This window comes from Aotus nancymaae, unplaced genomic scaffold (assembly GCF_030222135.1).
Source record: "Aotus nancymaae isolate 86718 unplaced genomic scaffold, 86718_ANA_hifiasm-v0.15.2.pri h1tg000006l, whole genome shotgun sequence".
Taxonomy (NCBI): Eukaryota; Metazoa; Chordata; class Mammalia; order Primates; family Aotidae; genus Aotus; species Aotus nancymaae.
This window is the reverse complement of record NW_026988417.1, coordinates 41,279,437-41,293,704: the sequence shown is the minus strand read 5'-3', so window position 1 is coordinate 41,293,704 and position 14,268 is coordinate 41,279,437. Positions and strand designations below refer to the sequence as shown.

At 36.2% G+C, this 14,268-nt stretch overlaps 1 protein-coding gene across 9 annotated transcripts in view; it reads left to right on the top strand.

Moving 5' to 3' along the window:
* ATP8A1 (ATPase phospholipid transporting 8A1) overlaps nucleotides 1-14,268 on the top strand; it is a 241,625-nt gene that overhangs the window by 108,696 nt on the left and 118,661 nt on the right. For all 9 annotated transcript variants that reach the window (XM_064366745.1, XM_012474960.2, XM_012474964.2 and 6 more), the window contains 5 exons: nucleotides 282-354; nucleotides 3,745-3,850; nucleotides 5,054-5,136; nucleotides 7,230-7,279; nucleotides 11,690-11,759. In XM_064366745.1, the coding sequence (XP_064222815.1) occupies nucleotides 282-354; nucleotides 3,745-3,850; nucleotides 5,054-5,136; nucleotides 7,230-7,279; nucleotides 11,690-11,759 (382 nt within the window). The remainder of the gene's footprint in view (nucleotides 1-281; nucleotides 355-3,744; nucleotides 3,851-5,053; nucleotides 5,137-7,229; nucleotides 7,280-11,689; nucleotides 11,760-14,268) is intronic.

The following is a 14,268-nucleotide window of genomic DNA, read 5'->3' as shown; positions in this document are numbered from 1 at the left end:
TAAAGTTTCATGTGGCTGCAAAGTAATTTAACTCCAAAAAAAATGAACTGTAAAATACTATTTTTCATTACAATGTAAACATCTTTCACATTTTAGAATGCATGAATATATTTTATGATATAATCATGAAATCTGTGATGTCTTATTTAGAAATGCAGGCCAAATTCTATTTAACTTATTAAGGTTTTGGAGACATAACACTTACTTATAAAGTACATTAACAAATATATCAATAGGCTTGTATAAATAAACTGGGTTTACTGTATTTTTTCCCTCTTTAGGCAGAGCTCACAGTTTGGAGATGAAAAAACATTTAGCGATTCATCATTGCTGGAAAATCTCCAAAATAATCATGTAAGTGACACAAAACCATTATCTTTTTGTTAGTGAATGAAACTAATAAGCATTTCTCAGAACTATCTTCTATGTTTATGTATTTCTCTTTTTTACTTTCATGATCTTTTTGGTTTTTGTTTTTTTCTGAGACAGTCTTACTGTGTCACCCATGCTGGAGTGCAGTGGCATGATCTTGACTTACTGCAACCTCTACCTCCCAGAATCAAGGCATCCTCCTGCCTCAGCCTCCCAAGTAGCTGAGATTACAGGCACCTGCCACCATGCCTGACTAATTTTTGTATTTTTAGTAGAGACGAGTTTTCACCATGTTGGCTAGGCTGATCTCGAACTCCTGATCTCAGGTGATCCACCCAACTCAGCCTCCCAAAGTGCTGGGATTACAGGCATGAGCCACTGCACCCAGCCTCATGATCATTTTTAATAATTATCAAAGTCTATGCCAAATCCTTTTTACTTGGCCAATGTGAATTCATGGTTGTTATTAATTTGGTTTTAATATTATTAATCAATATTTTGTCTTTTCAAATTGTTTCATTTTAAATGATTATAGAACCCTCTCTGAAACAGCTCAATATTAACAATTTTAGAATATCTATAGAAATAAGTTACCTGCTAAGTACCATAGGCCAGTGCTAAATCTCCAATAGAAACTCCAGGCTTCTGCCACCCAATGTGAAAATTCTGCTTATGAAGTTACTGATCTATTAAGGTTCTCTAGGGGGACAGAGCTAATAGGATAGAGAGATGTATATAAAGCGTAGTTTATTAAGTAGTATTAACTCACACAATCACAAGGTCACACAACAGGCTGTCTGCACACTGAGGAGCAAGGAAGCCAGCCCAAGTCCCAAAGCTGAAGAACTTGGAGTCCGATGTTTGAGTGCAGGAAGCATCCAGCATGGGAGAAAGATGTAGGCTGAGAGACTAAGCCAGTCTAGCCTTTTCACAGTTTTCTGTCTGCTTTATATTCTGACCATGCTGGCAGCTGATTAGATGTTCTGCCTTCCCCAGCCCACTGACTCAAACGTTAATCTCCTTTGGCAAAACCCTCACAGACACACGCAAAATCAATACTTTCCATCTTTCAGTCAAGTTGACACTCACACTGACACACACTCAGATTTCATCAGATCAAATTATAGAGTCTTCTGGAGTTAAACCATCACACTGACACACACTCAGATTTCATAAGATCAAATTATAGAGTCTTCTGGAGTTAAACCTGGAAGATTTCATAAGATCAAATTGTAGAGTCTTCTGGAGTTAAACTCGTATTAACCATCACACTGACACACACTCAGATTTCACAAGATCAAATTATAGAGTCTTCTGGAGTTAAACCGGAACTTATTCTCATAACCACTTCAAGCCCAGTATGTCAAAACTTGAACTTATAATCATCACCCCAAAACATGCATCTTCTCTAGCACAGGTGGACTTGTCACTTTTTCCCGAGTGGGGCCCTCTCAGTATATTGATATGGGTGTTTTTGTATCTCTGTTTTCTATACTAGCCTTCAACAAAATACTGACTTCAGGATCTACAAAACCTAGACCTAGACCACCCCTTCCCTCTTGGATTCTCAGCTTTCGATAAATTGTACCATCACCTATCTTATGATTCTTCCTAGGAACTAGAGGGTTGCCTTTAATGCCTCCTTTTCTCTCCATGTCCAGATGTCTGAGTCACCAAGGCATTGTCAATACTGATTTCTAGAATCTGTCTTGGGTGTCGGCTGCAGTTAATCCTCATTTTCACCACCCCACTCCAGACTGCCAGCACCCGCTCTGTGGATTACTGTGGTAGCCTCCTGGCCAGTCTCCTGGGTTCCACTTTTACTCCTATCCAGTTACTGTTGCACATGACAGCTGAAAAATGCAAAGGAAAATCAGGTCCCCTCACTAACCTGTTTAAGCCTATTCTCTGCCTTCTCTCTTCACTCACAAAGTAACATGATATGGCCCCTGCCTAAGCTATCACCCTCATTTTGAGCTCCTTTTCTTTCTCATCCCACTGACCTCCTTTTATTTTCTAAAACACATCATTCTTTCCTTTTTTATGACCTTTTCAGCTATGTCCTATTCCTGCTTGATGGAAAGCACATTGCCCAATTCTTCAAGAGGCTAAAACCTCATCAGCTCAAATATTACATTATCTTGAGAACAGCCACAGACTCGCCTAAGTCACATTACATGATATTTGCATATTCCCTACTTTACAGTGCTTGTCATGCTATAAGTAAATAATGAGTGTATATTTATTTGTGTTCTGTCTTCCCCACAATGCTAAGCTTCACGTGGCAGGGGCCATGTCTGTGTTTAGTCCACTGTTCTAGCCTGAACACAGTTTTTTCAAATAATGTTCTGATCTGTCTTCCTAGTCACTTCACTTTATTATTTTTTTTGCCCAAGAGCATTGAGAAATGTTTTTCCTTTATTAAATTGAATGACATTTCTCTTTATTGAGAGCCAGACGGGAAGATATCGAAAATACCTGGCTTCTTTTCTCCTGTGAACCCTAGCTCCTTGCAGAAAGGATACACCCTTCTGTCTTCTCAGGCTGTAAGAGTCCACTGGACATAGGAGTTGCTCATAATTTTTTTATTTATTAAAATATGAATAAAGTTACGATTTTTGGAGTGGAGTGAAAAAGCATTATAGAAAAATTCTCAGTCATTATCACCCCAATTCAGTAAAATCACATACCCAAAATTTTAAATCTGATCAGGAATTACAGCTAGGTAAATGAACATTTTTGAATTTTTCTTTTGTCCTCCAAGGACAAGATTCAGCTACATCTGCCTTTCTCACTATACTATTTGTATTTGACAACATACAAGTTGTCTTGTATAAATGTTTAGAAAATGATCGAAAGAGTAGAAAAATAATGTGAATTAACACATTTTCTTTATAATCGATGTTGGCTTCTTAGTTGGCTATAATCCTATACCTCTAGTCTATAATAGCCATGTCCTGTCCTTTCCTTTCTCCTTTCTCCTTTCCTTTTCTTTTTCTCACAGTCTTGCTCTGTTGCCCAGGCTAGAGTACAATGGCAGGATCTCAGCTCACTTCAACCTTTGCCTCCCAGGTTCAAGCAATTCTCCTGCCTCAGCTTCCCAAGTAGCTGAGATTACAGGTGCCTGCCACCACAACCAGCTAATTTTTGTATTTTTAGTAGAGATAGAGTTTCACCATGCTGGCCAGACAGGTCTCAAACTCCTGACCTCAGGCGATCCGCCCACCTCGGCCTCCCAAAGTGCTGGGATTACAGGCGTGAGTGATCATGCCCAGCCAACAGCTATGTTCTTAATAGCCATGAAATAATAATTACTATCAGTGTAAAAATGTTCACGTGAGAAGGGCTAAATCATGTGTTTATTTTTCACAGCCGACTGCACCTATAATATGTGAATTTCTTACAATGATGGCGGTCTGTCACACAGCAGTGCCAGAGCGAGAAGGTGATAAGATTATTTATCAAGCAGCATCTCCAGGTACAAATGAAGCAACTGTAAAGTATTTTTTTGTGGATAATGGTTTTGAATGTAAAAGTCAATTTAATTTAAAAAAATAAGATAGCCAAACTGAGTGGTTTTTATATAAAAATTTTTATTTACCAATCAGAAAAAGCTTGGCTTTTCAAGGTTAAACATATATGTGATATTTTAAAATATGTAACTTTGTATATGTAATTTTTGGTGTATGACATAAGTTACATGAAAATCTGAGTAACATAATTCTCATAAGTGTAAAATATAGTTTTTTACATACACATAATCATTTTTCTCTTCTTTATAAATACCTAAGAACTCTTAGTCAAGCTGATTTTGCACAGGAACAAATAGGAAAAGGAAGATGTGTTTGCCTGAATATAGTAAGCATATATAACTTTAGAACAATTTTGCTCTTCTCTCTTGTTAATGATAATAAAGGAGCTTGTGTATTTATTTGGGTTAAGAAAGTTTTACACATTTGAAGGGATTCTATAAAATATTATTAGTACAGTTATCAATATTAGGTACTTACACTTTATTTTGGACCCATTTTCAATGTAAAATTGGGTAGTCAATTTGATGAGAACTTTTTAGAAATGTTTTAAACTGTATTCTAACCTAGCATCCATGACTTATAGGAGATACTAAATTCCTTAAAAGCATAAGAATTGTTATGCCTCATATTGTTAGGACAGAAACTGTATGACGTTTTCTTATGCCATACCCTACTCTCAGCAATAAAAAGGTTTTATATAACGTGAAATTCATGGATAGTAAAATCATCAGTTCATTTAAAGCTGTTTAAATTGAATCCTCAATTAGCAATATTAATTTCTCTAGACTCAACATTTTAGGAGGAAAACGATAAAACTTTAGAAGGCAATTTTCTCTGATTCCTTTTGAGAAAGTTTTCTAGCAAATACGCTGGATGAAGGGATACATTTAAATTAAGCTTCTTAGAAATTTATCACCAACAGTGAGACTTAACATTTCGGAAATGTAACTCTGAGTTCGATACTTCAGATTATTCTCCTTATTTCTTTGGAATTGTCATATAATTTTAAAATAATTAGATTAATAACAGGAGCCAGAATAAAAAGACCTTTAATTAAACAGAAAATTATCCTACCTTAATGTACTTCACTTGTACTGAGAATTTTTTTTTCATTCATGTATTTGCTTTTACCTCTTCTTCTAAAACAGACGAGGGAGCATTGGTCAGAGCAGCCAAGCAACTGAATTTTGTATTCACCGGAAGAACACCCGACTCAGTGATTATAGATTCAGTAAGTTAGTTGTTTTTAAGGTTCTTTTTAATCCAGGTAATACATTTGCATAGCTTCAGAGATAAACACCAAAAGGCTCATAATAAAATAGAGGTTCCCCACTCCAGAAGCAACCACTGGGTGGTTTTTTAGCTGTTTCTTTAGGCATATATACATCTCATATTTTCAAAAAAATAGGTGACTATTAATACATGCTTTGACTCCTCAATTTTAATGTGTCTTCTGATTCTGTTACGTGAGGATGTATCTCTTGAATCGCCATCCTTTTTGTTTATCCTTCCTGATGTTCCCAATATTATTATCATTTTATTCCAATTTTTAGTTAAATACTCAGGCCCAATTTTTAAAGTGGGCAAAAGACTTGAGCAGACATTTCACAAAAGAAGATATATGGATGACCAATAAGCGTATGAAAAAGCATTGTTAGTCATCAAGGAGATACAATTAAGACCACAATGAGATAGCACTCCATACTCACTGAAGTGATTCTCCCACCTTGGCCTGCCAAAGCACTGGGATTACAAGCATGAACCATGCACCTGGCCACTTTTTCCTTTATTTTCTAAATACTAAAATTTAAAAATGGACACCACCAAATGTTAATGAGCATGTAGAGTAAGTGGAACAATCACATACTGCTAGCAGATGTGTAAAGTGGTACAGTCCCTTTGGAAAAGCTTCTAGAGTTGTCTAATTGAGGTAAACTTACACCTGACCCAGCAGTTGTGCTCACAGTTATTCAGCAGAAATTAAGTTTCTGTCTTTAAAAAAACTTGCAACAAAATGCCCATAGTAGCTTTATTCATAGTAGCCAAAAACTAGAAACCAAACCAAATGCCCATCAATAGAAGAATGGATAAACAAATTGTGATATATTCTCACAATGGAACATCTAAACAATATAAAGGAATGAGTTATTGATTCATCAACAGCATGGATGAAAAATGAATCAAAACATGAATGAGACACATTATGCTGAGAAAAAAAAATGTCAGACACAAAGGAGTGCATCCGTTTTAATTTCATTTTGATGCAGCTCAAGATCAGGAAATAGTGATTTATGGTGACAGAATTCAGAACAGTGATTGCCTCAGGACAGGGAGGAGATTGAAAAAGGGCACAAGGGAATTTATAGGATGTTGGGAATGTTTTATATCTTGATTGGGGTGGAAGTTACCAAACTATACAATTTTCATTTGACTCTACGTTAAAGGTTTATGCATTTTATTATATATAAATTATAGCTTATTTTAAAATTATTTTTTAGTTTCCGTGTAGTATTGCCTTTAATTTTACCTGTGCTAGTATTCATAGCTGCACATTGTTGTATTCAGTAATTATATTTTTTGTTTTTTAAATTTTGTGTTTCCTAACATTAATTTTCTTTTTAGAGATGGGGTCTTGCTCTGTAACCCAGGTTGGAGTGCAGTGGTGCAGTCATAGCTAAGTGTAGCCTTGAGGCCCTTAGCTCAAGTGATCCTCCTGTCTCAGCCTCTAAAATAGCTGGGACTATAGGCATGGGCCACCACACCTAATTTAAAAAAAAATTTTTTTTTAATGCTGTATTTTCAAGACTAGTCTTGAATTTCTGGGCTCAGTTGATTCTCCTACCTCAGCCTCTCAAAGCACTGGGATTACAGGCATGACCACTGGACCTGGCCACTTTTTCCATCATTTTCTAAAGATAAATCTCTTAACTTCTTTTTTCCATTGCTTCCCTTTTTTTCCCCCTATTATCTATGTTGTTCCCATACCTTCTAACGTACTTTTCTCAATACAATCGCACCACATAATCTGTTCATTGGCAGTTCTTTCCTTACGACATCTCTTTTGAAACTCTCCATTCTCTTGTCTGGGCAGGTTATATTCTAAGGACTCTTCAGTGATACTTTGAATTCCTTTTGGTTTTCTCCTGTTTTGGATTTTCTGTTTCCAGTAACTCAGTTAACGTAAAAGTTAGTAAGTTCCTTTCTACATTTTAGTAGGAAAAATTTGCTTGTGTTGGCATTTTTACAGTAAGACTTTAGGATTTATTTCCAAAAGGCTTAAAATGTTTTCAACTGTATGTAATTATATATTCCTTTTCTTCTTAGTTGGGGCAGGAAGAAAGATATGAGTTGCTCAATGTCTTGGAGTTCACCAGGTAAAACATCTGCTCAGTAATTTGTATGGATAAGATAAATTTATATCCATTTTTTTTCCCTTTTAAATAACTAGAAAGTATGCTTTATTTTTATTTAAATTCGTTTAGACAAAATATTAAATCAAAATCTTGAGTGCATTTTTGATCATCATCTGTAGATAAATCACAAACCATTTTCTTCAGAGTATTGCAATGCATGACTACTGGTAGCAGTTTTAAAGTCTTTTGGAAAGTAGATCTCATGGAGGTAGAGAGTAGAATGATAGACACTAGAGGCTGGGAAGATGTATGGGTGGGAGGGGAAGGGATAAAGAGAGGTTAGTTAATGGATTCGAACATACAGTTATGTTGAAGAAGTAAGTTCTGATGTTCCATAGTAAAGTAGGGTAATTATAGTTAACAACATGTTGTATATTTCAAAATAGCTGGAAGACAAGGCTTAAAATGTTCCCAGGACATACAAGTGATAGGTAAATAAATACTCAAGATCATGCATATCCCAAATACCCCCATTTGATCATTATAAATTCTGTGCATCTAACAAAATATCACATATACCCCATAAATATGTACAAATACTGTGTATCGATTTTTAAATTTAGAAAATGAAGAAATCTTTTTGAAATATAACTGCCTGATTCACAAGCCTAGCATATATGGCCAGGCGTCTTATGACTGGCAATCTGGAAACACAATTATGTTTAGAGGCTTCAGATGTAGGTGGAGTAGAGATGAGTCAGAGTCAGGAAGCCAGCATTCTAACTGAATACTCATTACATTTCATTGTCTTCAGGATTTGGGAAACCATATTCATGTCTCTATTAGGTGTAAGACCAGTTAACATCTAGTAGGAAAGAACAGAAGGCAAACTGATTGTCTGACTTATTTTATTTCTTAAGGACGAATAATAGATCACTTTAGTTACAATCAGTGATAAGTCTATGAGTTTTTAGCCTTTTACTCCCACATGACCATGTAATTTCCCAGCTTACCTGTGTTCTTGAGGCAGAGAGGCCTTTGCTTCAGGGTCTTTAAAGATGGCATCATTCACAGGACACTTTACAGAATTAAGGCCATGAGGAAGTAAGGCTGTTTTTCAGGGAAATAAGTGTCCATCATTTTTCTTGAACTTTCTTCTGCATAAGGCAAGCTTGTATGTTGCGTAGGGGAGGCATTTTCTTTTCTGTGCCAACTCTGTTTGCTGCCTTGATTGGGAGTGACCACATGCCAGTGGTTAATAACAAAAATAATGGAGTCTGTCTGACTTATTATTTACAGTTTTTTTTTAACTTGTATGCTCTGAAGATCCCAAAGAAGATGAATACATTGAATAAATAAACAGTTGGAGTATTTTCAAAGTACAGCCCTCGTCTCTTTTCATGTCAAAGTGATTGTTTTTCCCAAGCTTATTTGTAGTATGTCTGTAGACTGTCATAAGTAGCCCATTAATTGGCATTTAGAAATGTTTTTTAAACTACACTTAGAAAGCACCATGCTAGGTGATGAGTGCCATGAAGAAGAAAATAAAGCAGGGTTGGGAGTTTCTGTTCTTTCACAATTCAGTGATGAAGGCGGGTTTAAGAATGACATGAGAAAAGTGAATGTGATGCTGGTAAAATAGTCGCTATGAAAGACATTAGTGGTTTAAACTAGGATGATGGTAATGAAAATAAAAGAAAGTTGATAGAATCCATGTACCTTGTTGAGGAATGTCAGAGGGACTTTGTCAGGGATTGGAGGTAGAAGGCGAAAAGAGGAAGAGGTTAGGGTCTCTGGCATGAACAACTGGGTAGATAGAGTGCCTTTACACAGATGGCAGAAGTGGGAAGAGGAAGAGTGGAGGTTGAAATGTTTGAAGTCTTAGTTTTAGATGCCTGTGAGACATACAAATGGAGGAGTCAGGTAAGCAATTGAATATAAGGGCCTGAAACAAAAGAGAAATCTGTGGTTGAAATAGCGATTTGGCAGACAGTAGTTGACAAGTGGTATTTGAAGTCATAAAACTGAATGGGATCTCCTGAAGATAAGATATAAAGTGAGGGGAAGATGGAAGGCTAACAATTAACCATAAGTATAAGGGTTGATTAGAAAAAGAGGAGTCAGCAAAAGAGACGACCTTGTTGTTACAGATGTAGAGGACAGAGAGGGTCATAGCACAGAGCCAGGAGAAGAGGGCTCAAGGAAAGAGTGGTCATCTGTGTCAGAGACTGCTGCAAGTTTAGGTAAGAAGTTTGACAAGTATTTGTTGAATGTAGCTATTCATTGGAATGGTGAGGAGAGAACAAAAAGGAAAAGACTGGGAATGAAGTGGGGAGATGAGTGAAGACAGTATAGGTAGTGATGGTTTAGAGAAGTTGAAATGTGCAAGAGTTGAAGGATATGGCTTAATGGAGGGGTGCTTGCATGGGCTGAGTTTTGTAGGGGAGAGAACAGAGTATGTTTAAATGCTTATGAACAGGATCTTTATAGAAGGAGAAGAGGCAGATTCAGGGGAGAACAGTGTAACCTATGGAGTGAGGTTACTGAGAAAGTGGGATGAGAGGAGGTTCATAGACATGTGGAAGGAAGACCTCTGATAGGAAAATGTTTCTTCCATTATATCAGCAAAAAAGGTGGAGGAGATGGTGCGCACATAGATATGCAGGTTTTAGTGGCAGAAAAAAAAGTGATTTCTTCCCCCACTCACCTTACCTCTCCCTCCCCACCGTCACCCAGGCTGGATACAGGCGCGTGATCTTGGCTTACTGCAACCTCCACCTCCCAGATTCAAGTGATTCTCGTGCCTCAGCCTCCTGAGTAGCTGGGATTACAGGTGCATGTCACCACAACTGGCTAATTTTTGTATTTTTGGTAGAATTAGGGTTTCATCATGTTGGCCAGGCTGGTCTCGAACTCCTGACCTCAAGTGATCCACCCACTTCAGCCTCCCAAAGTGCTGCGATTACAGGTGTGAGCCACTGCCAAAAAGGGATTTCTTATCTGAAGTTTTTATCAAGGTGAATTTTTGTGAAGGTTCTGGGATGAGGAGGGAGCATGAGAGACTTGGAGAATCAAGAAGATGTGCTGTAGCCCTGCACAGGGTGAGAGAGCAAGCTTGTTGGAATGTGATGGGTTGCTAGGCAGTAAGGAGCACCTAGTTGGTGTTGTATAACGTCATGTATTTGCTAATCTATGTGGCTGGGTATGACAAGACATACAAAATTTCTAAGTGTGGTTTAAAAAACATATCTAAATGGCGATTAATAACTTTTCTTCGGCAAAATCTACTTACTTTGATGTACCACAAAAGAGCATTTTCATTCACCCAGTATTTGGAGGTTACACCAGGAAGAGAAGAACAAGGAAGTTGATGAATTTGGGGCCACATTATCAAAGCTGAAGTAAAAGAGGCATGAACTAGGAAAGGCTAATGTAGAATGTATAGGTGTCATTACAAACACATTATGATTAAATGTGTTCCTGATGTACAAGGATAGAGATTGAGGTAGTAATACCAGGAGCATTATGGATGGAGAAAGGGAAGTTAAATATTTCTAAATTCCTCTGAAGCTCCTGACTGTACACTATGATACCATAACTGACAGCTGCTGTATATTGAACTCGTTTCAGTTTTTTTAGCAGGTAAAATAACTAGTAGATAGAGACATCTGAGAAGTCCTTTTCTGCCGTCAGTTCTGAGGAGGATGCTTATATACTGATGGTCCAAATGAGTCCTATCCTTTGTAATGGTGTCCCAGTTTCTTCCATTCAATGTTATTTGCTATCTGTTTTTCACTAATGCATTGAAAGATGTACATTTGACACAGTTCTTAGTAAACTATGTCACCAACACAGTATTAAAATGTTTTTGCTCATTAGCTTGTTTGCTGCATAAATTAGGTTTTTAGCATGAAGCCAATGGTTTGCTAGTCATCATTGAAAAACAATAGTTGTGAAAGCTTAAGTTGTTTTTTAAAGTACTAGCATTGACCTTTATGTGTGGTGGGGTATCACTGATTATCATTTCTATTTTTAATAAAAATTGATTTTTATTAGTATTTCTGTTTTTAATAAAAACTGTAACATAATTTATCCCTTAAGAAACCAACTTAAATATTTTTTCAAATCTGAAAACATTGAACCAGGACTCTATTCTGATGGGTATGAGCTCTTGCAGGTTTCTGAGGAACTATTTTGTCAACTATTCCACGGGAACAGTAGATAGTACCCTGGTGCCTTAAAAAGCATAATGGAACTTTTACAGGTGCCCAACTGTACACATGGGATAGTTTGCGTATGTGGAAGATTAGGGCCCACGATTTGGTCAGATTTACTTTTTCACTGTGAATATTAAAATATGTGAGGCATTACAAGCATATAGATGCATATCTTTGGTATGATGACACATTATAGAAAACCTCTTTCTTTCAGTGCTAGAAAAAGAATGTCAGTGATTGTTCGCACTCCATCTGGGAAGTTACGACTCTACTGCAAAGGAGCTGTAAGTTTTTATTTTTATTTTTTACAGTTGTGATTTATGATGGTTTACAATGTATATGTTAGGCATTCTGCCATGGAAATGTAACACAGATGTTTAACATGAAGTTGCTGACATCCACTTTTGTTGGTGTTTTATACTAATAGTGTTCAGCCTCTTCTGGTGAAATGTGAAATTCCATCTGAGCAAATTTGGTGCTTTGAAAAAGTTTTGCCTAGGTTATTTTTATATAATTCAATTTTTGATACATAATATTTCAGGTTTATACTATATAAACTATGTTAGAAGACAGTTAAATATAGAAAATATTTAAAAATTATATTAGAATGTGATTCACTCTAGTTTGAATCTAATTTTTTTAAAAGCATAGAAATGGGGGGGAATTAGATCACAGTTAACTACCATAATTATATCATGCGATTACTGTCTTGCATTGTTTTAATTACAACAATTTCTGACTTGGCTTTGGTATATTGTCAGGTTATATTGACAGAAATTGTAATATCTTATTCTAACTGAATTTTTTCAGGTAAATATGTTTATACTCATGGGAAAATGAGAAAGCTACTGACCAGAACCCTTATTTTAATTGAGATCAGTCAGTATTTTCCTTCTGAAGTGTTCTTTCCGGTTACCTAGTTTATAAACTTCCCAACTTGGAACATTCCTCTTTTAAATAGATCAACAACCTTGCTTTATCGCATATAAACTTGGAAACTGAACTTAAGAAGCTCACACCTATTATTTAAATTCATTTTGAGAATGTTAAATGCCTTGATTTAAAAGCAGTGAAATGCAGTTTTTGAATGCCTTGATTTTAAAGCATTTTGGTAGAATTATTTCATGATGTTTCATGAATTTAGTTATAGATTTCCTTTGATTTTGTATTCTCATCAAATAAAACACCTGACATTTATTTGTTGTATACGTTCTACCATCACAGTTTGAACTGAATTTTGGAGGTGTGAAGATAAGACCTAAGACTTGTTAGGAGCTTAGACTAGTCAGAGAAGTATTAAATAAAAAGATTAGGATACAATTTTAAAGTGTATCTTAAAGATCTTCCACATCTCAAAAGTAATAAGGGAGTAAAGAGAGCCTTTAAGACCTCCCACTTTAAATGGTTGATAAATGTCCAGTTTACAAAACCCAAATCACATCCTTTCTTACATAGTTTGGAATAGTCTTCTACCTAGAAACTTGTTTGGGGAGTTAAGGCATTGAATAAAAAAATAAAAACATTGGACTGCCATTTTTAATAATCATAGAATTAGCTGCATATATTTTTGCTGTTCTGAAAAAAATTAATGTATTTTATATAGACTGTATTTTTAGATCAGTTTTAAGTTCCCAGCAAAATCCAGCAGAAGGCAGAGTCCACATACATGCCCTGCCATCACACACACACTCCCCATTATCAACATCGCCCACCAGAGTGGTACATTTGTAACAATCCATGATCTACACTGACACATCATTTTTCACCCAAACCCTAGACTTTACATGAGGGTTCACTCTTGGTATTGTAAATTCTATGGGTTTGGATAAATGTGTAGTGATATGTATCCACCATTCTGGTATCATATACAGTATTTTCATTGCCCTCCAAATCCCCTGTGCCCCGCCTAATCATTCATCTCTCCTCTCTAAGGCCCTGGAAACCACTGTTGCTTTTACAGTCGCCACTGTTCCTTTTACTGCCTTTTCCAGAATGTCAGGTAGTTAGCATGATATAGCATACAGCCTTTCTGGACTGGCCTCCTTCACTTAGTAATATTCATTTAAGGCTCCTCTCTGTCTTTTCATGGCTTGAGAGCTCATTTCTTTTTAGTACTGAATAATCTGTTGTCTGGATGTGCCACAGTTTATCCATTGACCTGCTAAAGGACATCTTGATCTCTTTCCATTTTGGCAATTATATGAATAAAGCTACAGTAAACATCCGTATGTGTGTTTTTGTGTAAGCACAGGTTTTCATCTCATTTGGGTAAATACTAAGAATGATTGCAAGATCTTACAGTAAAAGAATGTTCCATTTTGTAAGAAACTGACAAACTGTCTTCCAAATGGCTATACCATTTTGCATTCCCATCAGCAATTAATGAGAGCTTTTGTTTCTCCACATCTTCACCCATGTTTGATGTTGTCAGTGTTTTAGATGTGGGCTATTCTAATAGATGTACTGGTATTTTATTGTTGGCCTAATTTCCAATTCCCTGACATATGATGTTGAACATTTTTTCATGTACTTCTTTGATATCTGTATGTCTTCTGTGATGAGGTATCTTCAGATCTTTTGCCCATTATTAAATTGGTTGTTCATTTTCTTGTAGTTTTTTAAATTTTTTAAATTTTATTTATTCATTTATTTATTTAGCCTGTCACCCAGGGTGGAGTGCTGTGATGTGATCATAGCACACTTAATCCCAGATTCCTGGGCTCAAGTGATCCTCCTGTCTCAGCCTTGTTTTTATTACTTGTACAAATCTATGGGGTACATAAGAAACTGTTA